The 27,962-nt window shown below is 57.3% G+C and overlaps 1 protein-coding gene across 22 annotated transcripts in view; it reads left to right on the forward strand.

Moving 5' to 3' along the window:
- Positions 1 to 27,962, forward strand: part of SLC37A1 (solute carrier family 37 member 1) — a 75,977-nt gene that overhangs the window by 33,941 nt on the left and 14,074 nt on the right. For 19 of the 22 annotated variants that reach the window (XR_014825226.1, XR_014825227.1, XR_014825225.1 and 16 more), the window contains 14 exons: positions 943 to 1,075; positions 1,736 to 1,814; positions 6,455 to 6,590; positions 8,482 to 8,558; positions 9,398 to 9,564; positions 13,538 to 13,575; positions 15,316 to 15,396; positions 17,558 to 17,686; positions 19,824 to 19,914; positions 21,268 to 21,330; positions 21,789 to 21,874; positions 22,913 to 22,961; positions 24,151 to 24,224; positions 27,006 to 27,084. Coding sequence is in view for 15 of the 22 variants with exons in the window: in XM_021071027.2 (XP_020926686.2) it covers positions 943 to 1,075; positions 1,736 to 1,814; positions 6,455 to 6,590; positions 8,482 to 8,558; positions 9,398 to 9,564; positions 13,538 to 13,575; positions 15,316 to 15,396; positions 17,558 to 17,686; positions 19,824 to 19,914; positions 21,268 to 21,330; positions 21,789 to 21,874; positions 22,913 to 22,961; positions 24,151 to 24,224; positions 27,006 to 27,084 (1,282 nt within the window). In the remaining 7 variants the exon portion in view is untranslated. Of the gene's footprint in view, positions 1 to 942; positions 1,076 to 1,735; positions 1,815 to 6,454; positions 6,591 to 8,481; positions 8,559 to 9,397; positions 10,328 to 12,830; positions 12,922 to 13,226; positions 13,576 to 15,315; positions 15,397 to 17,557; positions 17,687 to 19,823; positions 19,915 to 21,267; positions 21,331 to 21,788; positions 21,875 to 22,912; positions 22,962 to 24,150; positions 24,225 to 27,005; positions 27,085 to 27,962 lie in introns of those variants that run through there. The other 3 variants (XM_084992205.1, XM_084992206.1, XR_014825228.1) reach the window with 3 other exon arrangements.

The following is a 27,962-nucleotide window of genomic DNA, read 5'->3' on the forward strand; positions in this document are numbered from 1 at the left end:
CTGACCACGGCCCTGGCGAGGCCAGCCCTTTAAAGGAGGCCAGCCTCTTTGTTTGGCAGCTCCCTGAGGAGACGGGGTGCCCAGGAAGCAGCGGTGGTGGCCAGGCCTCTTGGTGGACCAGGGCGGAGCCCCCACCCGGCCCACGGCTGGGAGCCGACCCCAGGGTAGCTGCTCCTTTGGGACCAACCCCCCTCATAGCCTGCAGGCCCGATTCCGCAGACCCCGGCTCACTAGAGGCTGCCCCTGCCAGACCTCCGCTCCCCTGAGGCCACCTCTCTGGCCTTGAGGACACCTCCTTTCTGCCCTCACGCACACCTGATGGATTGGTGCCCCTGAGCCACCTGTAGCCAGAAACCCAGAAAGCCCACACCTGGCAGGAAAGAAGCAGGCAGGTTAGCACCTGGGGAGGGACATGTGCGACCGCCAGGCGGACGGCAGACAGCAGGGGTCCTGTCTGGATCCTCCTGTGCTAAGGAACAAGTCACCTGTTGCTCAGGTCCCATGGCAAGGTGGCCCCGGCTGCCCTGTGGCACTTTCCTAGAGGCGCAGCTTCCTCCCTAAGGAGTGGCCTGAGCTGGTTTGTGTTGGAGGTGGTTTTCTGAGATATGATTTGCATTGTACGTTGTAAAGTAGGCGGATTTCGGCGCCTAGCCTGGCAAATATTTACAGGCTCGCTTAGGCAGTCATCACCTAGGCAGACCATGCCCGGGTGCAGGGCGCTTAGCAGCATGCGGGTGGCCCTGTGCAAGCTCGTGTGTGCCAGGTGTGCTCAGAAGGGCAGCCCCTGGAACCTTTCTTGTGGGCAGGGCTCGTGGGTCCCGCAGACAGGCTGCCCCTATGGGGCCTTATCCCCCTAGAAGGCAGTCACCCTGGGGTGGCTCGTCTCACCTGTACCCTCTCCCTCCCCGCCCCCCGGCTTCTGTCCTCCCCACGACATCCCAGGGTGAGCTGCACAAGTACTGCACTGCTTCTAATGAGGCCGAAGTCAGATTCAACGGCCAGAGCCAAAAAACCAGCGACACCCCAGCTCACCAGCTCCCAGACAATGAGACCAACTGCGGCTGGGCCCCGTTTGGTGAGTTCTCCACATCCCCCCCCCCCCCCCCGCCGCGGGTGAAGCGGGCAGCCCCCCAGGTTCCTCCACAGGTGATGCTCAGAGCCGCTGGCTGGCCTGGCTCCCGGCCTCACCCACCGTAGCGCGGTGAGGAGGTGAGGCTGCTCCCAGATGCACCTGCGCCTCCAGGTGCGAACTAGCCTCCCTCCTGCAGCCGCGGCTGCCGTCCTCCAGCGCCCGCGTGCGGGAGGGGTGGGGGTGGCACACCTGAAAAAGGTTCTCTCGGCGGAAGATCAGCTGCGAGCGTCCGTGTGCGGTGTTTGTCAAAGCTGGACGTTGAGGCTCGCAGAGCGTAGGCTGCGGGTGGCGAGAGAAGAGGTCCTGGAGCCGTGCGGGGGCGGGGGCGGGGGCGGGGTGGCGGAAAACAGCCAGGCGACGTGTGAGACACCCCCCCCCCCGCCCCCGCTCGCCGCCGGAAGTGAGGAGTGGACCTAATGGGAGGAAGGGTTAATCAGCGATTGTCTGAAACGTGGCCGCGAATTCTGTTCAGAGCCGCCCCTTCCCTCCGGTCCGCGGCCTGGATCGGAGGTGCCCTGTGTGCCCCTGGGCCGCTCCCCGAGGTGGGCTGGTTTTGGTGGGAACTAAACCACACTCTTTCCTCTCGCCTTTGGCCCCACGTAGATCAGGACAACTACCAGCAGCTGCTGGGGGCCCTGGATTACGCCTTCCTGTGCGCCTACGCCGTCGGCATGTACCTGAGGTAGGTGAGGCCGAGACCCCAAGACCGGGCAGTTCTGTGTACAGATTGGCCGTGTGCGTGGGAGCAGGTGTGGCCCCCACCCTCTCCTCAGAGACCAGGGTGACGTGGGGGCCGGCACACATCCCGGGGGACCTGCTGACCAGCCGACAGCTTTCCTGGCCCAGGGTTGGACACACTGTGAGCCCTGCCAGGACGCGGTCCCTCAGGGACAGGGAGCTGGCGGCTCCCTGACCAGTGCGCACAGCCGAGCATCTATCCTCTGCTGTCAGAGGCCGTCTGGCATCGGAGCAGTCACCCCGGACGTGCAGGGCACGTCCGCCTGGACGCCCAGCTGGGCCAGGCGGCGCCTCACCTGCCTGCCTGGCGGTCGGGGGTGTGGACTCCAGAGACACGTCGTGGGGGCTGCATCCGCCTTTACTGCTCGCCGCCGTGGCTCCGGGCAAGTGGCCACATCTCTTGGCCTCTGTTTCCACTTTGTAAAATGGGGAGCGAGTTCTTAACTCCTCATAGGAGGGCGGCGAGCCCTAAACAGTAATGCGTGTAGGATGCTCAGAACAGGCCCTGGCACACAGGTGCCCCGTTCCCAGCCCCTGGTACACATGAGCCTTTCCCATTCTTTTTCTTTTTCCGTCTTGTAAAAAATACTATAGTTGATTTACAGTGTGCCCGTTTCTGCTGTACAGCAAAGCGGCCCAGCCACACACAATGCACGTTCCCATTATCCGGTTCTCGCTCCCGCTCTGAACTGGCCTAGGGAGGGGGTAGTGCCCATGGGTAATAGGACACGTGACTGGCTGGCGAGCAACTGCTATTGTGTCAGTCCAGCCAGGTTGACCAAAAACAAACCCAGAAGCCTTTTAGGCATTAAGGCCTTTACTTCAGAGAGGCTTGGGTTCAGAGAGATTTTTAGAGCTTCGAGAATCTCAGGAAGCCCCGTGCCTGGTTACCTTCCTCCCCAAGGCCTGCCCACCCGGACGGTGGCATCGTCCAGGCCTGGCCCCCTCCACAGCTCAGGATGCCTCTGAGTGGTTGGGGAGGGGGTTCTGCTGACCGAGCCACGGGCACCCCCTGTCGTGCCTGCACTTTGGCACAGGCTGCAAGGCTTGTCTGAGTGTGGTGTGAGTACTAATGGGTACGGGTTATAACTAGCCGGTACCGGAATAACCCAGACGGAGCGAGAGGCCAGCTGCAGAGCACCGTGCACGCCTCGGGCTGCTTGGGGCCCGGGATGCAACCAGGCGGCCAGCCGTGTTCCGTCCTGGGGTCACGTGTCTATGTTTTGAAGACTGCAGTTTCACTGGACACCAATAATCAATAACATAAAAAGAGCCAAAGGCTGGAGTGTGCTTTTCTCAGTTATGAGAAACAGCGTTGAGATGTGGTTCTCAGCGGGGAGGGGTTTTGTCCCCTGGCAAACAGTGAGCAGAGGCTGGACCGATGTGGTTTTGGTGTCTCAGCTGGAGAAGGCAGTGCTTCTGGCTCTCGAGGGCAGAGACCGGGGTGCTGCAAGGTGTCACAGCACGGGGTAGCCCCTCGCCGCAAAGAATTGCCCCAGCCAGGATTTCAAGGGTCCTGCAGGCAAACTTGGTTTGGGACTTCCCTGGTGGCCTACCAGTTGAGGATGCAGCATAGTCACTGTTGCGGCTTGGGTCACTGTTGTGGCGAAGGTTCGATCCCTGGCCCAGGAACTTCTGCATGTTTTGGGTGTGGCCAGGAAAAAAAAAAGAAGAAACCTGATTTGAATAAAGTGGTTTTTATGGTTGCTTACTTATTTATTTATTTATTTATTTTTAGGGCCACACCTGCGGCACATGGATATTCCCAGGCTAGGGGTCTAGTCGGAGCTGTAGCTGCCAGCCTACACCACCGCCACAGCAACACAGGATCCGAGCCGAATCTGTGACCCACACCGCAGCTCATGGCAACGCTGGATTCTTAGCCCACTGAGTGGGGCCAGGGGTCGAACCCACATCCTCATGGATTCTAGTCGGGTTCATTACCGCTGAGCCACAGTGGGAGCTCCCTGATTGCTTGCTTATTGGCGGAGATGCCACTCCTGCAGCCAGTGAAGGTTACAATAACATTTTGTCTAACGTGAAATCCACAGTCAACTGTGACTGAGACGAGGACACACCCCGCTTCCCCGCATGGCCTTTTTTTAGTGACATCCTGGCACGTGGCTAGTGAAATGGATCGTGCAGTGTATCAGATAGACCAGATACCGTGGCTCCTTCGTTAGCCCTGGTCAGTGCTGGCAGGTTCCAGCAGGTGTGGCGTGGCCTTTCTTATCTGCAGGAGTCCCTGTGAACGTGGAATGGTGTCCATCCCCTTAGGCCTTTTCTTGAAAAACTTTTAAATGGAGACCAAACTGGGGCCCGGGGTCATACAGCAAGACCAGAGGACATTTGTAAGCCCTAGTCGGTGGCACCAGCTCCCAGCAGGATCACGCCTGCTCTGTGATCTCAGGCCCATCAGCCAGCCCCTCCGGGACCTGTTTCCCCTTCTCAGAAGTGAGCACGATGAAGTTGATACTGCGCCCAGCTCTAGAATGCACTTGAGTTTGTTTGTAATCGGTGTCTGCTCAGTTTTAAGTTTGACCTGAATTTTTTTTTTTTTTTTTTAGGGCTGCACCCGTGGCATATGGAGGTTCCCAGGCCAGGGGTCAAATCAGAGCTACAGCTGCCGGCCTACACCACAGCCACAGCAATGATGGATCTGAGCCACATCTGTGACCTACACCACAGCTCAGGGCAACGCTGGATCCTTAACCCACTGAGTGAGGCCAGGGATCAAACCAACAACCTCATTGGTTCCTCATCAGATTCATTTCTGCTGTGCCGCAACGGGGACTCCTGAATGTGTTTATAATTTTAAATTATTTCTTCTGCGTTCATGTTCAAGTATGTACATGGTACCGGGTAGATCTTTTTTCTTTAGTAAATTCAGAAGTGAAAGCTCTCCAAAGTGGTAGTTCTTGAGATGCAGGACCAGAATTGCAGAGCTGGTTCCCAGAACGTTCTTCTCTGGCCGGCAGGTGTCATCCCACCTTACGTGTCTTATTGGCTGACGCCTGGAATGATTACACAGAAGAAAATGAGACCCTGGAGTGTTTAGTTTGCAGAAGGCTCCCAGTTGTTTGAGATGATTCTCCAGGGGTTTTTTTGTTTGTTTGTTTTTAGAGCCGCACCCGTGGCACAGGGACGTTTCCAGGCTAGGGGCTGAATCCGAGCTACGGTTGCCAGCCTACACCACAGCTGTGCAGGATCTGAGCTCCATTTGCAACCTACACCACAGATTATGAAACGCCGGATCCCCGACCCACTGAGTGAGGCCAGAGGTCGAACCTGCATCCTCAGGGATCCTCGTCGCATTCATTTCCACTGAGGCACAATGGGAACTCCCGACTCCAGGTTTTTATTCACTTAATAAGGCACCAAGGGAGTTCCCGTCATGGCTCAGTGGTTAACGAATCTGACTAGGAACCATGAGGTTGCGGGTTCAATCCCTGGCCTTGCTCAGTGGGTTAAGGATCCAGCGTTGCTATGAGCTGTGGTGTAGGTTGCAGACGCGGCTCGGATCCCACGTTGCTGTGGCTCTGGCGTAGGCCTGTGGCTACGGCTCCGATTGGACCCCTAGCCTGGGAACCTCCATATGCCGCGGGATCAGCCCTAGAAAAGACCAAAAGAAAGTCACCAAGGGCCAAGCTGTTTCGCAGTGACAGCCCCTCGGGCAATGAAGAATGTATTCCACGTGCATGGGGTGGCAGGTATGACGGTGGGAAAGCCTGTTAAATACACGCCCAGTGTGAAACTGCAGCCTCACCCCCTCCACGGTGCGGGCGCTGTTGAGCTGAGTACTGGCAGCCCGCCAGGCATGAACCACATGCATCTCGTTTGAGCACCGCGGCAGCTCTAGGAAGCAATTCTCCAGGGAGATTAGCTCTTTATTTTTTTTTTTTTTTTCTTTTTTATGGTCACACCCTCAGCCTATGGAAGTACCCGGGCCAGGATTGAACCCCAGCCTCTGAAGCAACGCAAGCTGCTGCAGTCAGGTTCTTAACCCCCATGCTCCAGCAGGAACTCCGAGATTAGCTCCTTATTGAGTCAGGTTGCTGTTGACGGGGACCACGGGGGCCCTCCCACCGTGTTGCATAAAGCAGATGCTCTTTAACGGGTCGTGGCAGGAGAGGGTGTGAACAGAGCCCCCCACCACCAGCACAGGGCCTCAGTGACAGCCTGCGGGCTGAGGGGCCCGCTCAGGGTCACGTTTGTCTAGTTCAGCAGCTGAAGGTTTTAAATACTCTGTGCGTCCACTAGACAGTGCTTATGTAACACAGGACTAGCCGGCAGGACAAGGGTTTGGTTTTTTTAAGTTGGCAGCCATCTCACATGTCATAGTATTTAAGTCGTATGATTTGACAGTGATTTTACTAGAAATAAAAGGTCTTAGAAGATGTCACCCGCTTCTGGCTCGCAAATGCTCCGTGGAGAAAGAGTTGTGATTAGCACTTGGAGATTGCAGGGCTTCGGAGTTCTAAAAGCTCGGAAAACAGCAGGAGCCCATCCTGAGGAACCGCTGGGTCGTTTGCTCTGTGGGTGTGTTTGTTTTCTCATGTGGGTCTTTCTTTCTCTCTGTCTCAGCGGGATCATAGGGGAACGTCTGCCAGTGCGGTACTACCTGACGTGTGGCATGCTGGCCAGTGGTGCTTTTACAGCCCTGTTCGGGTTCGGCTATTTCTACAGCATCCACAGTTTTGGTTTCTACGTGGTCACTCAGGTAGGGCCTGGGGCCCTGGCTCACCGAGGACGGGGTGGCCCTGATGTGCTTCCGTCCCAGGTCCCGACCTCTGCCAGGAGAGGCGTCGGCAGGTGAAGGGAGCAGGGCCGCAGCTCGGTCCTCGTCCTTGTCTCTCCTCCGCTGCACACCTGCCGCAGCCGGGAAGTCTCCCTTAGTTTCGGGAGTTGCTGCTGGAAGAATCCTGTTCATCGGGCACCCCAGCAGGGGATCGAAGCAGAAACCCTCCTGAGTCCTTCTGCCTTGATGTGGGCGGTCTGAGTTGTCCTGTCCGTGACAGACCCAAGCACTCAGGAGGCAGAGGGATAGGGTTATGGCGAGGAAGGGAGGATGAGGGGGCCAGGGAGCCGTCCGTGGTCGGAGGGGTGGGGGGCAGTCCGCAGGGGAGGGGGGGCCAGACAGGAGCGGCCAGGCCTCTCCAGCTGCCCCCCCCCCACCCTGGATCTCTCAGCTCCGCCCCTCCTAGCAGGGCCATGGATAATATTGACGAGAAGTGGAAAATGACTTAACACAAGGATGCTCAACCTCTGAGGCTCTTCACACGGCCCAGGGGGCTGCTACCAAACCACCGAGCCGAGCTGTATGCAGTTTGCTTCTAGAGTTTTCACCATAGGACTTGAAAGAGTTTGGCCATTTTAATTACAAAATATTTCAAGCAGGGAGTTACAGCTCTGCTTTGACCCCTAGCCTGGGAAACGCCATATCCCACAGGGGTGGCCCTAAAAAGACAAAAAAGAAAGAAAAAAAAATGAAAATCAGAGTGTGGGAAACAGCTATTTCCCAGAGTCCCAGCCTGTGGCTGGAGGAAAGGCTGGGCCGGGCTGGACCAGCAGCTCCCAGGCCTCCGAGGGCAGGTTGCTGGTCCTCCCCAGGCGGCTGGAGGAGGCCTGAGGCTTGTTTCCTGTGGCCTCGCAAAGCTGCCCCTGGGGCTCCTGAGACTAACACAAAGCCAGGTGCCCACACGCCTCCTAAATCCCTTCTTCACGGGGAGCTCAGGTGCTCCTGGAAGCCGGGGGAATGGTTTCTCCAGGCGTTAGCGATGCTCATTGCGGAGGCGCAGTAACCACAGCCCCTCTTTGTGGTGCGAGAAGGGAAAGTGTGCAGTTTACAGGCCGTCTTGATGGTGTGACCACTGTTCAATAACAAGGAGAAGGTTTCTCTCTTTCAGTGAAGTTTATTTCTTTATTTTAGGGCCACACCCATGGCATATAGAGGTTCCCAGGCCAGGGGTCAAACTGGAGCTTCACCTGGCAGCCTACATCACAGCCACAGCCACAGCCACAGCCACGTGGTATCCGAGCCACACCTGTGACCTACACGACAGCTCACGGCAACGCCAGATCCTTAACCCACTGAGCGAGGCCAGGGATCGAACCCGCATCCTCATGGATACTAGTCAGGTTCATTGCCGATGAGCCACAATGGGAAGCCCCTCCTCCCCCATTTTTTAAGGATGCATTTTCGTTTGGGGCCCAAAGTGACTTAAAGAGACAAGGAGGCTGACACTGAGTCACACGGCTACTCCCTCGGTTCGTTACCACTGAGCCACCACGGGAACGCCCTCAATAAAGTTTCAGGTTGGAAGAGCCTGGAAGCTTGGCGCCAGGCTGTTGCCGGTGGTTCATCTCCTAGCAAGAGAGTTTCGTTTCTTTTTTTCCTCCACTTTGTCTAAAATGGTCACGATAGGCTCCCGGTCCTCTTGCACTAAGATGTGTGTTTGTATCTAGTTTAAAACACACCTCTGGCTGCTGAGGCTCACGGCGCAGGGGGATTCGCCCTCTTCTTATTGGGAGTCCTCACGGAGCCCCCCAACCCCCGAGGACGGGCCCCCCGTGCCTGTCACCCTGAGTCCCCTCCTTTGCCCCCGTCACAGATCGTCAACGGACTGGTACAGACCACCGGCTGGCCCAGCGTCGTCACCTGCCTCAGCAACTGGTTTGGAAAAGGGAGGTGAGGCCGGCAGCCCTGTTGCCAGGGGCGTTCATTTGCAAGAGATTCTGATGGAAACCAGACCAGCTTATTTTCAGTTTTTCTTTAGACTTATTACCTCTGTGAAGTGAGGTGACTGGAAGCTCTGCGACATGTGTGGCTGGAATTCCGATGCGCTTTGTCCCTGGAGACACGCCCCCTGTGGTGGGCAGGGTGGAGTCTGGGTCACGGGCCTCGCTGGCCTCCAGGGAACCTGGGAGAAATGCAGGCAGGGCCTCCAGGCTTTTGGAAGCAGAAGCCACATCTTCTCAGGCTTGGAAGGCACGGGGAAATGTGACAGGTGCCTGGTGGCAGAGCTGCACCCAGCCCCTGGTGACCTGACTGCCGTCGGAGCCCAGGGTAACACACAGCACCGCGGGGCCCAGGGTGAGGCAGTGGTCCGGGAGGCTGAACAAGCTGGGGAACCTCACACTGGAAACGCACACATCCAGCCCGTCGTAGATGCCCACTCACGTGGCGGGTTCGTCCACGTGAACTTTGGTTAATGGGATATTGTATCAAGTGATTATTTAGATTTTGAAAAGGCACAGATTTCAGTTGGGGGGCCTTCCAAGAATTTCAGAGAAAGGCCTCTTTCCTCTTTGCATCCTAAGCTCAGAGAGAGATGTGTCCCTGCACAGCGGGAGGGTGCAGTCCTCCTGGGACCGTCCCTGGCCCCGTGTCTTGGGGAGACAGTGGGCACAGCGCCTGTTTGTGACTGTACCAGCCCTTTCTCGGCACAGGCGCGGTCATGACGTCACGTACTGGCCCGTTGAAGCCTCGAGACATCGCAGGCCGTCTTGTGTTTTGCTGTGTTGCAGGCGGGGTTTGATCATGGGAGTCTGGAATTCCCACACCTCTGTGGGCAACATTTTGGGGTCCTTGATCGCTGGCTACTGGGTGTCCACCTGCTGGGGCCTGTCCTTCATCGTGCCCGGGGCCGTGGTGGCAACCATGGGGCTGGTGTGCTTTCTCTTTCTCATCGAACGTAAGTACCAGCAGGTGAGGGCCCCACCCCGGGGGTCTTTGTGGGGGCTACTGCTGAGGCCCGTGCACCTGCGTTGCCCGGCTCACCTCTTGGGGGGTAGACTTGCTCCTTCAGGCCCAGGCTTCCCCAATGAGCCGCCGACTCCTGGTTTGGCTGGATGTCCCGCTGTTTCCTGATTATTTCCTGAGTAACCGATGTTGAAACTCCTTCCGCCCTGTCCTCTGGCCTCACAGCATCGGGCAGGCGTGTCTTCCTCCTCCTGCCGTGCTGCTCACTGCCCTTGTCTCATCAAATGAGATGGCCCAGTGACCGCACCTGCTGGCCCCAGTCTGCAGTGTGCCTCTCCAGCTTGCTTGCTTGCTTTCCGATAAGATGTATCCTCGGCTGGGCTTTAAAACCACGCATGACTTGAGATCATATATCTTAACTGGGCGAAGAGTGTTCCACCAGAAAATCTATCCTTTGTTCCATTCTAGACCCAATACCAGACATTCAATTTTTTTTTTTTTTTTCTTTTTACGGCCGCGTCTGTGGCATTTGGAAATCCCCAGCCTAGGGGTCGAATCAGAGCTGCAGCTGTCGGCCTACACCCCAGCCACAGCAACTCGGGATCCTTAACCCACTGAGCAAGGCCAGGGATCGAACCTGCATCCTCTTGGACACAACTTCGGGTTCTGCACCTGCTGAGCCACAGTGAAACTCCCCAGACTTTCATTTTAGTTGATCCTGAAATTAGCTTTTTAAATAGAGCGCCCAGGACGGGGTGCCTAACGGTTTACACTAACGCTGGAGAAGCGGGTGCCGCTTTAGCTCCTGCGTGTGGGGGTGTCCTCCGCCCACGTGCTCTCGTGCTGAGCTGCCTTTGGCTTGTGTTGTGGCCTAAAGCGAAACGAAGTCACAGGCCCCTGGACTGCTCCCTGCGGTCCATTCCCAGGTAGGGACACAAGTGACGCGGCCCCTGTCGCGCGTTCATTATAGCTTCAGCTTTGCGTTCGGAGCTGCTGGGTGTCATCATCCCTGAGGTCCAGGTGAGTGCTCTTGAGTTCTCACTGCTTTCTTCTTGCTGCTGAGACTTTTTTTCTGTTTAAAATAAGCACATTCAGCCGAGCGCAGTGAGGCTCTGGGCGATGTCCTGTCCGTAAGGGTGGAAGCCGAGGTTGGAGGAGGACTGAGACCTGCCTGGGTGCGAGCAGAGGGCCCGCGGCTGCTCACCTCCTGTTCTCCCCGTTTTCTCCCAGGGCCTCAAAGTGGCCCAAACAAGCGAACTGCGCAGTTGTGGGGAGGAGGGTGGCTGTTGCTGTCCTTGCCCACGTCCCCACCTGTGGCATTGACGGTAGCTTGCGTGTCACGGGAGTGCTCGGAAAGGCCACCGTGTCACTTGTTTTCCTCCCCCATGTCACCCGTGCTCCCCGGGGATTCTGTCCACCCCGGTCACCTGGGGAATATGCCGCACCTCCTCGGCGCTGCGGTGCAGGGTCCCCGTGGGTTCTGTCCAAGGTCCAGAGTCCGCAGTGGCTTTTATTTTCTTCCTCAACTGATAAAGGGGCGGTCCTGGGGGACGGCGGCCAGGGCACGGGGAGCTGAGTACGTGGCAGTCGACCGGAACTTGTTTGCTGCCCCGGCCGGGGCTCTCGGCACCAACGCCATTCGGTCCAGTTACCCTGGGCGGGGCAGGGTTTCCAAGAGCAAGAAAGCTCTGGTTTGGTCCCTTGTAATAAAATGAGAGCATCCCCCCACCCCAAAGCCCCCACTCCTGTGGCTTCTAAGGGGCGGTGATGCTGGGAGGGTCTGCACGGATGGCTCTCCCGGGCCGTCTTCCCACATTCACCATCACTCCCCCCACTCCCCCCCCCCCGCCCCCCGTTACCATGGTGACTGTGGAGCCCTGCTTCCCTCCAGGGATGGGCTGCACTGGCTTCCCCAGGGCAGCTGTGAAGCCGCCAGGCATGCCCCGTAAGGTGTCGGGAGGCCTCCCCTCACAGCCCTGGGATCGCCTCTGAGTCCCCGTGGACACAGGGGAGTGGCTCTCACAGAGGTGCTGGCTGCCACAGCAGAGCAAGAATAAGGCCAGCAAGGCCTTTCTACCAAAGGGATTAGTGCCACATTCCTCCCCGGGACAAGGCGGTGGCACTTGTGTGGCGGTGAGATAAGCCAGCTGTGAGCAGTGATGAGCAAGTTCGGTGTCCAAGGGCAGAGCGCCCTGCACAAGGGGAAGCCCGAGCCCATGCATGTCCCAGGGTCTATTTCTGCTCCCCTCGTCCCTGGTCTTGACTGCGGGCTGGATGGCAAAGCTTCAGGGGTGCCCCTTCTGTGACCACTGGATACAGGCTCTCCTGCTCCTCCCTCCTGCCCCAGGCCAAGCCCGGGGACAGGGCATCCCATGTGCCGGTCCCTCGAGGGCTGCCTGGGAAGCTGCTCTCAGACGTGTCCCAGCCAAGGGCTGCCTGCCCTCATGTCCTGCAGGATGGAAGCCCAGGAAAAGCCACATCATGGGGACCAACCTGGCTGACCTCCCAGCACGGGTGGGGCGTGCCCTGCAGGGGCTGCTGGCATCGCTGCACGTCCCCAGGGCCATCGGGACCACCAAGGTTCGAGGGCAGACCCTCTGCGGAGGGTGGGCAGGAAGGAGCCTTCAGCTCCAGTGGCCGAGGGGACCCAGGGGTGTCACCTTCCATGTGTCCTGGGAGGGAACTCCCCTGTGAGAAGTTTAAAGCATAGCTCGGTGCATGTTTCAAGGCAGTTTAACTCTCTCACCAGAACTTATGAAAAGGCCAGGGTTCTGGGAGGTAGGGAGGAACAAAGCTGTTAAGAGGCAACTCTCTGGGTAGTTCCCATCGTGGCGCAGCAGAAACAAATCTGATTAGGAACCATGAGGTTGTGGGTTCGATCCCTGACCTCGCTCAGTGGGTTAAGGATCCGGTGTTGCCATGAGCTGCAGTGTAGATCGCAAGTATGGCTCTGATTCGACCCCTAGGCCGGGAACCTCCACATGCTGCGAGTGCAGTGCTAAAAAGACAAAAAGACAAAAAAAAAAAAAAAAAACAGGCAACTCTCTGGCTTCTCAAGAAATGGAGTTTGCCTCCCTCCTGGCCGCCAGCTTGGCCCTCAATCCACACGGGCGAGGTTTCAATAAGAAGACGAGAAGAGCCTGGCTCCGGGTTTTGTTTCTGCGCGTCCTTCCCCCCTTGCATTTAGGTGAAAGGCATTTGTTCTGTTTCAAGGTATGTTTTGGGGCCACTCATTTTTAGTCTTAATTAATTCCACAGCATTAAAGGACTCATGGCAGATGCTGTTCAGAACCCCGCTACTCCAGGCTGTGGTCCGGTTGTTCTCTTTCCTTCCGCTTCTCCTTTAAATGTATCTTTACATGGCTCGTTACTGTAGCGAATACCTGCCAGGCTCGCTTTGGTTTGTGTTGCAAAGCCGGCTTCCTCTTGGTGCTGATTGGTGTGTGTTGGTGCCACCTCAGTGTGTCTGGGTGCCTGCATGCGGGAGGGGGCACCGTGGGTCCTCACCAGGGTGGGGGGTCGAGCGGAGCCCCCACCCCACCTGGCAGGCTGCCTCACGCGTTATCTGTTTTCTTAAACTGTTGCTAAATTTTTTTTTTTTTTGTCTTTTTTGCCATTTCTTGGGCTGCTCCCGCAGCATGTGGCGGTTCCCAGGCTAGGGGTCCAATCAGAGCCGTAGCCACTGGCCTACACCAGAGCCACAGAAACACGGGATCCAAGCCGCGTCTACGACCTACACCACAGCTCACGGCAACGCCAGATCCTTAACCCACTGAGCAAGGTTAGGGATCAAACCTGCAACCTCATGGTTTCTAGTCGGATTTGTTAACCACTGAGCCACGACGGGAACTCCAGATTGTTGCTAATTTAGTAAAAGCATCAGCTGGTGCCTTGTTTGGGTTTAACTTCTTGTGCCAGAGGAGACTCCAGGCCCCGGTTCACGCTGTCCATGTTTGATGTTTCAGATCCCAGAGACATCGCCTGCTCGTCCTCGCTGGCCATGGTAAGGACTTGCCTCTGCTTCTCGTGTCCTCCAGACATTGTACCATCTGCCCCGTTTGTCTCATGACTGTCCCCAGCCTGGCCCCATCCGTCCTGTCAGTGGGTAACACAGTATGGACACAGGTCCCATCTCAAAACATTGGCCGTTTTAGAGGCAGGTTCATCGTAATGATAACAACGAAAACCGGACGAGAAGCTTGGTGCAGGCTGGGTTAGGGACCCCTCCAAGGGCCTCCGGGGTGGAGGCTGGCTTTTTCCAAGCTGGCTTCCTGAAATCGGCACGCTTATCCCTGATTTCACATGAAAATGCGAGAAAATTCAGAGTAGCCAAAAGAATTCCTGAAAAAGAGCAAAGTTGGACTCACGTTTCCCACTTTCAAAACTTACTACGAAGCTCTCAGAATTGAGACTCTGTGTCCGTATTCATACGGGTAGGCACACAGACCAACAGAATAGAATCGAGTCCAGAAATACACCCTCACACTTAGAGTGGATGAGTTTTCAACCAGGGTGCTGGGACCATTCAATGAGAAAAGGGCCACCATCTGTGACCCGTGGGGCTGGACAGCTGGATATTCACACGCAAAGCCTGCGTTGGGAACCCTTCCTCCTGCCGAACACAAAATGGGTCAAAGACCCGAATGTGAGAGCTGAACCTACACAACTCTGAGAAGAAGGTAGAGGTGGAGCTCTTTATGACCTTGAGATGTGACCTCACAAACAGGGCAGAAGATAAGCTGGATCACTCGGGCTTCCCTGAATTTCAACATCTTACGCTTCAAAGGATACCAGCGAGGAAGTGGAAACACACCCACGGAGTGGGAAAAAATAGGCAGAGCGTGTATCTGAGCAAAGACCTGTGTCTAGAATCTATAAAGACCATCTGGAATTCGGTCATCAGACGTCACCCTGGTTTAAAAAGGAGCAAAAGGTCCGAAGAGACCTTTCTCCAAAGAAGATCCACACATGGCCAAAAAGCACAGGAAAAGCGGTTTCCTGTCAGGAGCCACCGGGGAAATGTCATCGAAACCCCAGACGAGGTACTGCTTCATACCCCCGAGGATGCCAGAGCCAGGACGACAGATCAGAACCTGTTGGAATACAGATGTGATAAATTCGTTTGAGTAATGAAAAAAAAAAAGAACCAGTTGGAAGCCTCGTTCACTGCTGGTGGGGCGTAAAAGGGTGCAGCCACTTTGGAACAAGCGGTCTGGCACTTGCTCAAAGGTTAAGTGAAGAGTCGCCTGTGACCCAGCCGCTCCGCGCCCAGGAGCACCCAGGAGAAACGGAAACGTGTTCATTGTGCACACGCGCAGCTCGTGCCCGGGGTCGAGCTGTGCCAGCCTCTCCTATCCCAGGGGTGTTTTCTCCCTCTGAATCAACCTCCTGATGGAGGAAGGGCCTCCGTGTTTCGCTTGTTAGAGAAAAACATCGGCCTATTATTTCTAAAGGGCTTTGCCTTTCAAAGCCATTTAAAAATGTCAAAGCCATTAAGGAAAGTGAAGTTGCCTTCATTGGCACTCTTCTGTTTCTTTCTTCCTCGGTCAGGGATTAGTCTTCAGAGAAGGATTTTATTTTCACTCTGCTACCTGAAGGGCTGGAGCCCTGAGATGAGCCTTTGTTTTGTTCGAGTCGGGGGTCTTCCTTTCTCTTGTTAGCTTTTTTTATGAAGGCGGCGTTCTCGCCACCGTGAACTTTAGGGGTGGTTTCTGTGCATTGATTCAGTCATTTCGTCCCCCAGCATCCTAAAGGCTACGAGAACGGCACGCACAGGTTTCGGCTGCAGAAGCAAATCTTAACGGAGGAGAAGAACAAGCCCCTGGTGAGTTGCACACGAGGCTGCTGGCCAGGAAGCCGGAGCCCTGCCTTGGTGACACCTGTCCCGGACGCCCAGGGTCTTGTGTGTCCTCAGTAACACTTAGGTTTGCCTTTGTTGGTTTTCTTTGGCTGGTAGGCTGGGCTTTCTATAAGTTGGTTTTTTTTTTTTTTTTTTTTTTTTTAGAGACACACCCGCGGCATATGGAGGTTCCCAGGCTAGGGGTCAAATGGGAGCTGTGGCCGCCAGCCTACACCACAGCCACAGCAACGAGGGATCAGAGCCTCATCTGCCACCCACACCACAGCTCACGGCAACGCCAGATCCTTAACCCACTGAACAAGGCCAGGGCTGGAACCCTCAAACTCGTGGATGCGAGTTGGGTTCGCCAACTGCTGAGCCATGCTGGGAACTCCCATGTTTTCTTTTTTTTAAATTGCATTTTTGCATCCAACTTACATAGGTTATAGGGAGATAAATACTATGAGACCTGTTTGATTTTGTGGCAAGTCCGAAATATATAGAAATATTTCTTTTTAGAATATTTTTGAAAATTGTAGTTGGGTTACGATATAGTTAGTTTCAGGTGTTCAACAAAGTGATTCAGTTACACACATTTCTTTCCAGACTCTTGTCCCTTGTAGGTTATTTCGGAACGTTTGGTGGCGTCCCCCGCGCTATGCGGCGGTCCTTGCTGGTGGTCTGTTTTATGTGTGGTGGGGTGTGTGCGTTCAGCCCGGACTCCTGTTTATCCTCCTCCCCTTTGCTCTCTGGTAGCCGTCAGCTTGGCTTCTGTGTCTGTGGGTCTATTTCTGGACCTAGAGATCCTCAGACGTGAAGGAAGCTGGAGAAAGACAAATATCACACGCTATGAGACTAACACCCCACTTGGAGTGGCATCTAAAAAAAATGATGCCCGTGAATTCGTATAGGAAACATTTCTTTTTTAAATCCGTGACCTTCCTAGTGGCCTCACGAAGGACATTTGTAGGTCATCCTTGCCGTGACTCGACACCCCGCCTTGACTGGGGGACTCCTGGTCTTTGCTGTGACGAAAGTAAACTTTGTCCTTTAGGGATGCCCGGAATAGGAAGTGATGAAACATTAGCGTTGGTTGATGAATTTTAAAACACTATCGTTTCTGGTCATGTTACATCCATTGTGAATGCCTTAAAAAATACGGGATCGTGTTAAGAATTTAATCAAGGGGCGTTCTCATCGTGGCGCAGGGGAAATGACTCCCCCTAGGAACCATGAGGTTGCAGGTTCAATCCTTGGCCTCACTCAGTGGGTTAAAGATCCCTAAAAAGGACAAAAGACAAAAAAAAAAAAAAAAAAAAAAATTAATTGACCTTTCTATAAAAATTGCATGTAATTCTACCACTCAGGTGATAACCATTGTTGATTTAGAATTTAGCTTCTGGGGGTTTTTTTTCTATGAATAGATCCTACTTACCTGTTTTTTGTTTTTTGTTTTTTTTTCTTTTCAGGGCCGCATCCTTGCTGTGTGGAGGGTCCCAGGCTAGGGGTCCAACGGGACCTGTAGCTGCCGGCCCACACCACAGCCACAGCAACGCCAAATCCGAGCCGCATCCGACACCTACATACACCACAGCTCACGGCAATGCCGGATCCTTAGCGCACTGAGTGAGGCCAGGGATCAAACCCGCGTCCTCACGGCTGCCAGTCGGGTTCGTTACCCACTGAGCCACAGTGGGACCTAGTTACCTACCTATATGGTACACATTTAAACATTGTTTGAGGACATAATGAAAAGGTGGTTTTGAATGATGTTTTATAATTTAGTGTGTCGTAAGCGTTTACTTTCCTATGGCAAATCTCCCAGCCTTTTTTTTTAGCAACTGCAAGACCGGTCATTTATCTGGATGTACTCTAGCAGTGTTTTCTCAGTGATGGTGTGACATTCATTTTATTGTATAAATGACTTTCCACTTCTCAGATGACTTTTCACAGTGTCCTGGAACTGTGGGGTCAAAGGATTTTGCATGGTTTTCGTGTTTCCCCAAACCCCCCGAGGGCTGATGGTCACATAGCAGTGGCCGCGGTGAGACCGGGAACCCAGGTGTCCCAAGGCCATTAGGGGAGCCGCTAAGCTCGCCTCTGCCAGAGGGACCCCCGGCGACGCCTTTCCTCTCGTCTTTTCCAGGACCCAGAGACGCAGTGCTTACTGCTGTCGGATGGAAAGCGCTCGGGCCACCAGAACCACGTGGTCGTGCTCCCGGACGGCGGCAGTGGCGTGGCCGCCATCAGCTTCATGGGGGCCTTGAAAATCCCCGTGAGTGCCCGGGTCTGGGGAGCGTGTCAGAGGGGGCGTTCGTGTGGCCTTGAGGAGACGGGTCGGTTGATAATCAAGCTTCAGGAGGGAAGTCCAGGATTACACAATCCGTCCATTAGGAAGTCACAGCACGAGCAGAAGCTGCAGCCAGATCAGCTCAGGACCGAACACGGCCGCGGTGTTTTGTTTGCCTCTTGATACTTGTAAAGTATTTACGGTTTTTGTTTTTGACCACAGCGTACAGCCCCTTGATGTGGGATCTCCGTTCCCAGACCAGGGATCGAACCTGGGTCATAGCCGTGAAAGTGCTGAATCCTAACCACCAGGCCACCAGGGAGCTCCCTATACATCAATTTTTGGAGTTAGTCGTCTCCATAGAGAACTTTTCACACGTTTTATAGACCGACAGGCCTTTCGAAAAACCAGAAAATCTGGCTCTCCTGGGCCTGTGCCCCCATGGCCCAGTCCACCCCGGGCTCCAGTGCACCCACCACCACCCCCCACCTGCCCTGAAGCCCCCAAGGGCTTAAAGAGTTGTTAATAACCACCAGAAACTTTTCTGTTGTCAGTCCTGTGCAGCTGCCTGAAGTGCTTTTGCTAAAAGCAGGTACACACTGTAACTGGCAGTGGGGTCGGGGAGAGACAGGCCCTGTCCCCTCCCTGCGACACAGGCTCCGTGCCTTCGTGCTGACCCGAGGATCGGGTGAGGTCACGGGCTGCCCGTGGAGCACGTCGCCAGGCCCGCGGAGAGTGTGCAGGGGTCCCCCACAGCCCCCTCGTTCCCAGCATGGCTGTGAAAGCAGGGACTTCTTTAATTATAGAAGCACTGCCACAAATTCCACGTCGTGTTCTCTGCCTGGTTTCGATGGACGTTTGTGTCCCAACACCTGGGCAGGGCATGTCCTGATGTCGCCCAACTTCTCAGATTTCTCAAGGGATTTCTGCAGCTACTGTTTCACAAGAGCCCCCTCTGTCGAAAAGAAGACAGAAAATGGAACACAAAGGAGCATCTCACGGTAGCCGCCCGTCTCCAAACGCACTTCCTCCTCAGGGTCTGCTTCCTGCTCCGGCATTTCCCCGGCCCCCACCTCTTAGCATAGTCCAGGCAACGGCGGCAGAACAGTCAGAAACATTTATGCTGTGTGTTCAGGTGGCAGTGACTTCAGGAGTTCCCACTGTGGCTCAGTGGGTTAAGACCCCAACATAGTGTCCTTGAGGATGTGGATTCTATTGCTGAACTCACTCTGTGGGTTAAGGGTACGGCGTTGCCAAACGCTCTGGCACAGGTCACAGATGCAGCTCGGCTCTGGTGTGGCTGTGGCTCTGGCACAGGTCAGAGACGCAGCTTGGATCTGGCATGGCTGTGGCTGTGGTGTAGACCAGCAGCTGCAGCTCCAATTCGGCCCCTGGCCTGGGGACCTCCCTATGCCGCAGGTGTGGCTCTAAACAGAAAATAAAAATTACAGTGATTTCATGGAGTTCCCATCATGGCTCAGTAGTTAATGAATCCGACTAGGAACCATGAGGTTGTGGGTTCAATCCCTGGCCTTGCTCAGTGGGTTAAGGATCCGGCGTTGCCGTGAGCTGTGGTGTACGTTGCAGACGCAGCTCGGATCCTGCGTTGCTGTGGCTCTGGCGTAGGCTGGTGGCTACAGCTCCGATTGGACCTCTAGCCTGGGAACCTCCATATGCCACAGGAGCGGCCCAAGGAAATGGCAAAAAGATTAAAAAAAAAAATTTGCAGTGATTTTAGTTTTCGGGGGAAAAGAAATAGCCATGAAGTATGTGGTCACGAGGTGACGTGTACCGCGTCCGTGAGAACTCCCTTAGTGGCTAAGGTTTCCATGTGTGAGAATCGAATCAGTAGCATCTTTACTGACTCTGCTCTGAAAGAAGGACACGGGTGTCCGCCTTGAAGGGGAGTCACGTGCCGGGAGAGTCGCGTGGGGCAGCTCTGCGGTCCCTTCACGGCCACCACAGCAGTGCCTAAGGTTCTGCAGGGACAGGGCGGCCCCCAGGTGCTAAAAGCGGCCCCGGATCCAGCTGTCCGTATGGGATCGGAGCTCTCTGCCGTCGGGTTGCGTATTTCGGCAAACCCGCCAGGAGCGTCGGGGTGGACACCGTCTCTCTCCGCCAGGGCGTGGTGGAGTTCTCTCTGTGTTTGCTGTTCGCCAAGCTGGTCAGCTACACCTTCCTCTTCTGGCTCCCGCTGTACATCACCAACGTGGGTGAGTACCTGCGTCCGGAAGCAGAGCCGGGAGGCTCCGGGCGGCGGCTGCCATCGGGACCCCCTTTTATCCACGGGCCTCTGTAGTCCTGGGAGGGAAAGAGATGCATGATGTGTGGTGAGTAGAAACATGTAGGCAAACTCGGAAATGAAAGCTTTATTGCCGTAATAACAACCCAGATGCGGTTGAAGGGTGAGAAATGTTATATCACAGCTGCGGCCGCAGCTCCGTGGGGTCCTCCTATCTGGGGCGGCTGTGTTTCAATTAGGCTACATCGGACTTTGGGTCATAGCAGCTGACAAGCGAGAGCAGAGCCCTGGGGACCTGAGATAATAAAGGCTTAATAGTCTGACCTGGAAACGGCTTCTAACGGAGCGCTAACTTTGGGGAGCTGACAGCTCGTCTCGTGTTCCCGAGGTCCAGCAGTGGCTGGAGCGATGAGTGAAGGCAGGACAGGCCAGCGCCGTGTAACACTCCCTGTCCAGGGCATGACCACAGCGGAAGGACCGGAGGGACCCCCAGTGGGCAGGGCTGCCGCCGCTGGGGGACAGAAATGGGGCTGGTTCCCCCTGGGGCGGCGGCGGCGGGGATGGCTGGGGGAAGCAAAGACACTGGGGTCCCCAGGAGGTGCGAGCTCCAGGTCATGTGACACCAAGGAGCAATTTGGGACATGGGGTTCCAGAACGCAGACCACATCTTCCCAGCCATTCGCAGGGACAGGGGCTGGGGGCAGTAGCGAGCTTTCTGGGGGTTCAGAGCTGCCTCCCCTTCTAGCAACCTCCACAAGCCACACACAGTGTAGACAGGTGGGCCTGGAGGGGCTGGCCCCACACCCTCTTCCCAGCGTCGCCTCCTGTGATCGCAGAAGGACGCAGGGGTGAGCTGGCGGCGCCCCCAGTCTGAGGTTTTGTCTGAAAGGAGCAGATTCCTTGTACCTGCCCTTCGGGAGGCCAAGCTGAGCCGGCCTGCGGGCTTGTGCAGCATCCGGCGGCCAGAGCCCCAGCTGAGCATCCTGAGAGCCAGGCCCCTCCTCTGCAGGAGAAGCTTCCAGGGCCTCCCAGGTCTCAAAGCCGGGGCCGCGGGGTCTGTGTGCAGGCCCTGCCTCACCTTGCAGGCTGCATCCGACTTCACGGCCACCGAGCGGGTGGGCTGACACCTGGACTGAGCTGGCGGCGGGTCCTCGGGCTCGTTCTTGCTGTGCGTCCACCGCCCGGCAGGCCCCCTTTCCCCTCCACGCCGATACGAATTAACCTCACCACCTGACAATGGCGCCTTGGTTTAAATCATGCTTACGACACACGTGAGTGTTGTGCGTGGCTCCTGCCTGGCGGTGACGCCGCTGTCATTTCACAGACCACCTGGACGTCAAGAAGGCCGGGGAGCTCTCCACGCTCTTCGACGTGGGCGGGATCTTCGGTGAGTTCACTACCTCTTGCTCTGCTTCGACAGAGACGCTCAGGACGTGTGAACACCCGCGGCCTGGCCTTCTTGGACTTGGCTTCCTAGGGGAGGCCCCGAGCCACCTGCTGAGGGCAGGTCCCCTCCCCAACGTGGGCCTGGAGCTGCTGCCCCCTGGGCACTGGGCGCAGGCTTCACGGTGGGCCACAGGCTGGCCATGTCAGGACCCCCACAGGCACAGGCGCTTTGGGGCCAGCCTGGAACTGCACCCCTAGACCGCCCGTGTCCCTCCACTGGGAGGGGCCTCGGGCCACGTGACCACAGCCCCGAGGCCCTGGTGCCAGTGCGTCTTGCCCGAGGCACGTGGGAAGGGCTGGGGTGGAGGGCGGTGGCAGCAGCGGCGCAGGTCCTGCTTCCTCTCCTGGGGCCTCGCCCTGGTGCCACAAGCCCCTCAGGCCCCTCCCTCTGCCTTGCAGGTGGGATCCTGGCGGGTGTGATCTCAGACCGACTGGAGAAGAGGGCCTCCACCTGCGGCCTGATGCTGCTGCTCGCGGCCCCGACGGTGAGCCCGGCCCCTCCGCCTGGTCCCCTTCCCCTGGTCCCCTTCCCCTGCGCACGTGTGTGTGCACACTCTCCAGCTGTGGGCGCAGCCCAGTCAGGGCTCTGGTTTCTGGGAACCCTGCACCATTTCAACCCCGCTCAGCCTCCCCCTCCTGGATGCACACGGCCCCCTGCACACGGCACACGCCCCCTGCACACAGCTCACCACTGTTTCTCACTCTTCCTTGGCTTCGTGTCCCTTGGGGACACCCCTTCCCTGCCCCTCCCCCGCAGGCTTTGGCCCATTCTTTGGGCTCCCGCTGCAGCTGCCACCCCGCCTCCCCAGGCAGCATTGACCTGGCCTTCACCATGCCGGTCCCGCTGCCTTTCGATCGTACCTGCCCTTGAGCAGGGGACGTCCCTGTGCCTCAGTTTCCTCTTCTGAAAAATGAGGGTGACGGCGGCACCGCATCACAGTGTGAACGTGGGGACCGGGTGAAGCATCCTTATGTCCCTGCCGTTTTCACAACTTCACGCGCGGCATCATCACCTGTCGACTTGCACTGTAATTATTTGCCCACCTGCCACACCCCTGGGCTGTGACTGTCCCCAGAACCAAGCCTGGTCCTCCACCTGGGGTGGACGCCGCCCAGCATGGACATCAAGGAACCTTGACTCAGAAGCCCTGAGCCTGGCCCCCTGGCCACCCGGCCCTGCCGTTCAGGGTTGACGGCCCCTGAGAGCGGACAGTTAGACTCTAGGACACAGAGCTGGAGGTGGGGGGCCCCCAACCAGGGCCCCGCCCTGGAGCTCAGAGTGTGGGCACCCCAGGGTCCCCCAGCTCACCGGGCCATCGGACTCTGTGCGTCCAGGACCAGCCCGGGGACAGTGCGCCACGCGCTCCGGATACCTGTCTTGGAGCAGCCGGCCAGCCTTTCTAGGGGTTTCCACCGTCTGGGCGGCTGCCTGAGAATCACTCTTCAGAAATACCAATGCCAGATAACTTTGCAGCTCCTCGCAGTAAACCTGAGTCTTTCTCCTGTTTTTATGCCGTTCGCAGCTCTACGTGTTCTCTGCTGTCAGCAGAATCGGTCTGGAAGCCACCATAGGTGAGTCTGCAGGGCCCTACGTTCCTTTCACACGCATTTGCGGGTCCACGCGGCTCTGCGAAATGGAATAAAACATCGGCAGAGAAGCGTGCAGCCGGTGTGCCGGGGTAAAGTCATTCCCGTGTCCCGCTTTGGGTGGGGACTTGGGAGGGGCCCACAGGGACTTCTGCTCTCGGGACCTGAGGCCTCGAGTTTAAGGGCAAGCCTGGGGCGTGCAGGCCCCCGGCCTGGGGCAGTGAGCAGCCCTGGATGCCCAATGGCAGGAAGCCACTCAGAGAAGCCACATGTCACCTGGAAGGTGACAGGCAGGGCCACAGAAGCCGAGACCTGCACCCCCAGTGTCTCGAGCCCGGGGTGGGGGCTGGGGGCGTCCCCTTTGAGCTGGTCTGTCAGCACCGTCCTGGGCGCGGTTGCAAAGCACTGGAGGTCTGTTTTTAACTCCCTGCAAGCAGCGCGATCAAATGATGGCTCTGGCACTTAGTAAATATCTCTTCCGCTCTCACAAGCCGGCAGCGGGGGATGCACAGATGCAGGCTGGGTGACCCCATTAAAATTAGCCGCAGGGCAGGTTGCTGACGCCAGGGATCGTGGAGCTTCCTGTGGCCCCTGGGTCCACAGAGGAATGTCCGCTGGAGGGTGGTTCAGGAAGGGAGCCTGGGGGCCGGGTCAGGAGACTGCGTTTCAGAAATGGACCCGGTTGTCCCGACCGTGGGGAGCCGGGCTGGGCCGGGGCTCCGGGCCCCTGGGGGCGGCCATCGGCAGCTGTGGGTCGGAGAGAATGTCCTTTCCTCCGCAGATGAGGCCGTGGCGGGCATCAGCATCCGGGCGCTCACCCGGTCACGTCTGTGGTCACATCTGTGTGACGGGGAGTCCCACTACTTCTGGGCGCGGCCACAGCTGCTGCCCAGGAAACAGGGACCAGGTCCCTGAACGGAGCTTGAATCTCTAGGAAAATGTGGTTGGACTTATGAACACACCTGGGGCAAGTTTAAAGGGCACTTTCTGTCTGTGACGCTGGCCCAGCAGTGGGGGCTCCCGGGAGCTGGGGCACCTTGCCCAGGCCGGCCTGCATCCCGCTCAGGGTGGGACCCGTGTGCGATGCCCGGCTGGCTGCCCGCGGGGGAGCTCGGACGGGGAGGCCCTCCCGGGGGTGCTGCCTCCTGCTGACCCCCCGGTTTCTCTCCTGCAGTCATGCTGCTGCTCAGCGGGGCGCTGGTCAGCGGGCCCTACGCTCTCATCACCACCGCCGTCTCCGCCGACCTGGTGAGTGGGGGCAGCTGGGTGCAGAACCAGGCCTGGTGCTGGCGGGCCGGCCGCCTCTTCCACGCGTGGTGCGAAGGACTGTGCTGGCAAAGGCTCTGTTTCTACGAGCACCCTGGCACGCGAGTGGAGTCTTCTGAAGCCTGCAAGGGCAGGGGCAGCCTTGCATGTGCGGCTGAGGTCCGAAGCAGCGCTGGGCTGGCTCCTCTGAGCTGCCCCGCAGCCCCCGAGGTGGGGGGCCGTGTCCCCCAGAGCCCACCCTCAGGGCCCCAGCAGAGCAAGGTCTGCCCCTCCCCTTCATCCAGCCCGCTCTGGGTGCCCCGTCTGTGCCCAGCCCTCTGCGGGCCTTGGGACCACAGGGAGCAGCCAGGCGGCGTCCTGTCCCTGGGGGTCGCGCTCAGGGAGGAGGGCAGCGTGGAGCAGAAGTGGGTAATGCCCAGGCATGAGGGCCACCCAGCGCCCTGGGGTCCACGGGACACCGGACTGGTTCCTCCTGGAGGAGGGTGTGGATGACAGGTGACATGTGACTCGCGGGCCCAGAGCGACCCTCAGGGCGCAGGCCGTGTTGTCTACGTGACGTGAGAGGTTTCACGCACTCGTCAGTGCAGACGTACGGCACTGAGACCCCAGCCCCTGTTGGGAAGCATCTCCAGGCATAAATGCGAGAGAGGAGACGAGGGTCCTGACAGAAGCCTTATGCAGACCCTCTGCCCTGGAGGAGGGACACCTCAGCCCTGGGGGTGGGCTCTGCATGGGGAGGGCGGCGTGGGAGGGGGAAACAGAGTCACGTCTCCCGGGAGAAGCCGGCAGCCCCCCCCCTGCCGGGGTCACGGTCAGCACCAGAGTGACAGGTCAGGTTGATGGCGTGGACGCCCGGGAGGAGGCCAGGAGACGGCCCTCACCTCCTCCGTTGTCCCCCCAGACCCCACACCCCATCCAACCACCAGAAACAAGGCAGGTTAAGTCAGAAGCTCCCAGCCAGGAGGAGCCTGTGGAGACGCAGTCATCAAATGTCACATGGTGTCCTGGGCGGGATCCCGGGACAGAGAGATTGCATTCGGCACTGGATAAAACCCAGGGCGTCTGAATGAAGTAGAGGTTTTCTTTTATTTATTTATCTGTTTTTGTCATGTCTTTTTAGGGTCACACCCACGGCATATGGAGGTTCCCAGGCTACACGTCCAATCGGAGCTGTAGCCGCCGGCCTGCACCACAGCCACAGCCATGCCAGATCCGAGCCGCATCTGCGACCTACACCACAGCTCACGGCCACGCCGGATCCTTAACCCACTGAGCGAGGCCAGGGATCAAACCCGCAACCTCATGGTTCCCAGCCGGATTTGTTTCTGCTGAGCCACAACGGGAACTCCAAAAGTATAGGTTTTAATAATGCGTCAGTATTAGGCCACTACTCCTGGTAAACATAGCCTGACAGTGTCAGATGTTAACACCGGCGTTTTGCCGCGACTCTGTCTTCTCTTCAAAGCCTTTCTGTGAACCTAAGACTTTTCTAAAATTACAAGCTTATTTAAAGCCATAAGCAGTTCCCCAAAAGTGGACAACAGACTCGCGGGCAGGATGGAGCTTCCCTGCGGCCCCAGCGGCCCCTTCCCTCTGCGTCCGCCAAGTCCTTGCAGCCCCAGACCCTTGTCCTGGGTGAAAGCACAGGGGGCCCGGCCTCTGCAGCCCCCACACCTGCTCCCGCCTGAGCCTCGCCCTGTTGGAGCCGGTGCCCTCGTGCGCTGCCCCCAGCATCCCAGGCTCTTTCTCCAGCGAGAACGGAGGTCCTGCCCCGACTGGGCAGCGGAGGAAAGCCAGGGGAGAGGCCTGGGGGTCAGGCTGGTCTTTTCCTGAAGCCCACATGGGCCCGGGCCCAGCTTCATGTTGACCAACTGCTCCTAAAACTGCCTTTACGACGTCATCCATGCTCCTGTCGGCCTGAGCACAGAAGATTCTGGAAGGAGCCGCCCCAGACCGGCAGCGTGTCTGCCCCTGTGGGGTTGGAGGGCAGTGGGGGACGGGTACAGACTCCGGAAAACGTGGGTTCTGGGGCATTTCCACTGGTTCCTTATTTTAGGTTCTATGTACACATACCTGTGCACAAGCTCTTATGTTTTACCAGCTTTGCTTTGTCTTCACGGTTTTCGGCTTCCAGGCACCATTTTTCCTGATCGACTCCCTTCCTTTCATGGTCCTCAGCTTGCGCTTTCTCCCCAGGCCTCTGCGTGGGGCTTTTTGAAAACCAGAGCTCCTGTTGGTTTTTCACTTCAAACCTGCACCCCCTGCACTGGCCTCTTGCCCTCTGACCCTCATCCCTGGCATCTGCCGTTAATCGGGTGGACTTTTAGGTACTGCACAGCCGCCTCTCACGTGCCACAGGAGCCCCAGCAGAAACGTGGGCATGGGCGTTAACGTCGGCACAGCTTAGGAACGGGGCGGGCGCCGTTCGCTTTTCTTTTCCACGTTGGCAGATGCGGTGCCTCAGTGAAGAGGTGGCTGTGCTGAGCCCAGCTCTGTCCATTGGCGAGAATTCTAGTCTTTTTTTCACGGCAATACACTGGGACAAGCATTTCTAATGATCTTTTTTTTTTTTTTTTTTTTTTTTTTTTTTTTTTTTTTTTTTGCTATTAAAAGCACTTGAAACTTTGTGTCCTTTTCCAGGGTAAAGCTGGAGATGGAACAGAGCTTCAGTTTCCAGATAGAAATAGCCTGTGACTTGCTTCGCGAAGGGTTTGGGGTGAACCACCCTCTGACGTCACACATTCGCTTTTCCCTCTCTCCTAGGGGACTCATAAAAGTCTGAAAGGAAACTCCCACGCCCTCGCCACCGTGACTGCCATCATCGACGGGACGGGGTCTGTGGGTACGTGGCTCTTCTCAGCCCTGACTGGCGAATGGCGGTCGTGGGGGGACCACGTGGTCCCGTCTGATTAGCGGATGCCCAGGATGCCCGTTGCTCTGGTGTTATTGGGATCGGCCGGCCTTCTTAAAACACGAGCAGATCAAACACACATGCAGACCCGGGGGGCACGGGCCGCGGGCACTGCCTGGCCTCTTTGGTCAGATGATCCCAGAGGAGGTTCGCACGTGGGGCTGGCAGGACGGGTTTTCTTCGGGGTGGAGGGACGTGTGCCAGGTTTTCATCCAAGCGCTGGGCCCCTGACGAGGTGCCACCGTCATTCCAAGAAGGACAGGATCTTATTTAAATAGAAACACGGGTAAACAGACGGGCCCCCGAGCCCGCGAGACTCAGGGTGTTCCCAGCCCCTTAAAGGGTCTTGGGAGAAGGCAGTAGCATGTTCTGGAGGGGAAGAGGCGGGCACAGCGAGCGAACCCCTTCTCCAAGCTGGGAGGGGACAGGCAACCGGCAAGCCTGCCCGGGTCCGTGCGTCACAATCTGACAGCCGTGACCTTCCTCGAGCCACGTGGGGGAGCAGTGCCCTGGGACGCTCCCTGCAGGACCTGCTAGGCGCCCGGTCCAGGGCCCTCTGTGGAGACACAGAGCTGAAGCAGGCACACCTGCTGGGGAGGATGCTGGGCCGCACGCTGCCGTGTCACCTGCTGCCCCAGGCCCTGGCGCAGGGGACAGTGAGGGCAGGTGCAGGCACGTGGGGACGGCACCGGGGTGTGGGATGCCCTCAGAGCAGGAAAGGGAGCATTTGCAGACGAGGGCGGCTCTGTGGGTGCAGGCCGGGCACGCGGAGCTCCCTCTGCCCCCAGGGATGCTTGTCCCTGGGCCAT

The sequence above is a fragment of the Sus scrofa genome, chromosome 13 (genome assembly GCF_054392235.1).
Source record: "Sus scrofa isolate SSC_HxYL_T2T_F1_AM1 chromosome 13, Sscrofa_HxYL_maternal_Yorkshire_Landrace_v2.0, whole genome shotgun sequence".
Lineage (NCBI taxonomy): Eukaryota > Metazoa > Chordata > Mammalia > Artiodactyla > Suidae > Sus > Sus scrofa.